Raw genomic sequence first — 1,934 nt, 5'->3', positions numbered from 1 at the left:
CACCCACCCCACAAGTGACTGAACAATTCTTTGACATTAAAAAATGTTATTCCATCTCTCACCCAAGCAACTGGTTCCTCATGACCTAAACCCCAAACCAGCTTAGAGCACGGTTTAAGTCTTGAAATGATAGTGTTGAAGTTATTGTTTGAAGAAGAAGGAACAAGCTTTGCATCGCTGGCTGTGGGGTACAATATGAGTTCCAAGGGATCAAGCCCTGGGTTTCTGAGGGAATTACAATCCTGAACTTCCAAGCCTTGGCCAGTCAGGGAACCTTATCACTTGGGAATAATAGTCACTAAATAGGAGGACCAAGTGCTAGCCTTCTGAAGGACATGTACCATGCATGGTCTAATCCTTGACCAGTCAGGGAATGTTACTTCTTCCAAAGCTTTTGTCCCTTTGGTATTAGTCATGCAGTTTCTAAACCAGGGGTGTAAAACTAAATTTCATTGCAGGCCGCATCAGCAATATACAGTAGTTGCCCTCAAAAGTTTGCGATCTAAAGAGGGCTGTGCGGGGTCTATGGTGGGCTGTGCCAACTCTCAGGTGGCTGTACAGGTTCTATGGTGGGCTGTGTAGGCTCTCAGGTGGCTATGTGGGGTTTATGGTGGGCTAGGCAGCTGCGCTGTGTCTATGATGGGATGTGCAGACTCTCAGGTGGGCTGTGCAGGGTCTATGTTGTGCAGACTCTCAGGTGGCTTTGCAGACTCTCTGGTGGGCTGTGTGGACTCTCAAGTGGCTATGTGTGGTCTATGGTGGGCTGCGTGGACTCTCAGGCGGCTGTGCTGGGTCTATGCTGTGCTGACTTTCAGGTGGTCTACGTGAGGCCTACTGGGCTGTGCAGACACTAAGGTGGCTGTGCGGTGTCTATGCTCTGCTGTGTGGGGTCTTAGGAGGGCTGTGCCGTCTCACCAAGGGTCCAGGACAGTCTCGGCCGCTGTGGGTGGCATGGATCCACAGGAAGGAAGAGGACCTTACTGGGGACCTCAGCAGCCTTCCTGTGAAGCCCAGTGCAGGCTTCATTTAAATAATGTGCAAGGGCCACATGAAATGGCCTTTTGGGGCAGATTCAGCCCGCGGCCTTGCGTTTGACACATGTGTTCTAAAGGTATGTAACAGGGTCTCTTACTACCTCCCTATTGTCATAGCAGAGGAGTAGACATCTATTTCTGCAATGATGGTTACAAACATCACTCCAGAAGTAGTCCTTGGGCGGCTGTTGTGCACGTTTATGGCTGTGAACCAAGCTGTCCGAGGATGGCTCAGTTCACAGACACAGTGTATAGAGCTGATCTGATCCCCTTGTAAAGAAGAAAGTTAGTCTTTCCTTTTGTTGCTGTGCAGATCACCGATCCCGACTTTATTGCCAAGAAAATGTCCTTTGAAGATCCTTCAGTAAGTGACACCGTGTGATGTGGTTCCTAAGTCACCGCTGTGCTCTCCTGTGTCCTGTAGTGATGTAGCGGTCTGCGGGAGGAACTGTGGTGAGGTAGCAGGAGATTGACTTGGTCAGTAGTCCTGGACGTGTCGGTTTCTTAAGAACCTAGAGGTGTTTTCTCAGCAATAAAGCAGAGCTCAGCGGTGCAGGTGGCAGGATTAGAGAATATTGATGTGGTCACATTATCTGTACACCAGGGATAACAATAGTCATACAAGGGTGGAATGACGCTGCCATCTAGGAGGTTCTCCTGGTCAGGGCCAGATTCCCGGCAAGGCCACAGAGGCCCGGCCTCGCGGCGGCACTGAGCAGAGGGGCGGCACACCCGACGCCCGGAACATGGAGCCGTAATTCCGGGCGCCGGGCCGTAATTTATTTTCTACATTTTGCTCTGCTTTGCACAAGCCGCGCTAAATGTAGAATAGGAGAAATCACCTGTTTCTTTACAAGTGATCTCGGCGATGTCACGGAGATCACTTGTAATTAGACTGCC

The 1,934-nt window shown here is 50.4% G+C and overlaps 1 protein-coding gene across 1 annotated transcript in view; it reads left to right on the top strand.

Annotated features, from left to right (window-relative positions):
* LOC108802327 (E3 ubiquitin-protein ligase TRIM39-like) overlaps positions 1 to 1,934 on the top strand; it is a 15,952-nt gene that overhangs the window by 10,601 nt on the left and 3,417 nt on the right. Inside the window, 1 exon segment of the mRNA XM_018574190.1 lies at positions 1,348 to 1,398. Within this exon segment, the coding sequence (XP_018429692.1) occupies positions 1,348 to 1,398 (51 nt within the window).

Source organism: Nanorana parkeri, unplaced genomic scaffold (genome assembly GCF_000935625.1).
Source record: "Nanorana parkeri isolate BGI_ZX_2015 unplaced genomic scaffold, ASM93562v1 scaffold2796, whole genome shotgun sequence".
NCBI lineage: Eukaryota > Metazoa > Chordata > Amphibia > Anura > Dicroglossidae > Nanorana > Nanorana parkeri.
Note: the sequence above shows the minus strand (reverse complement) of the source record. Positions and strands in the feature narration are given on the sequence as shown.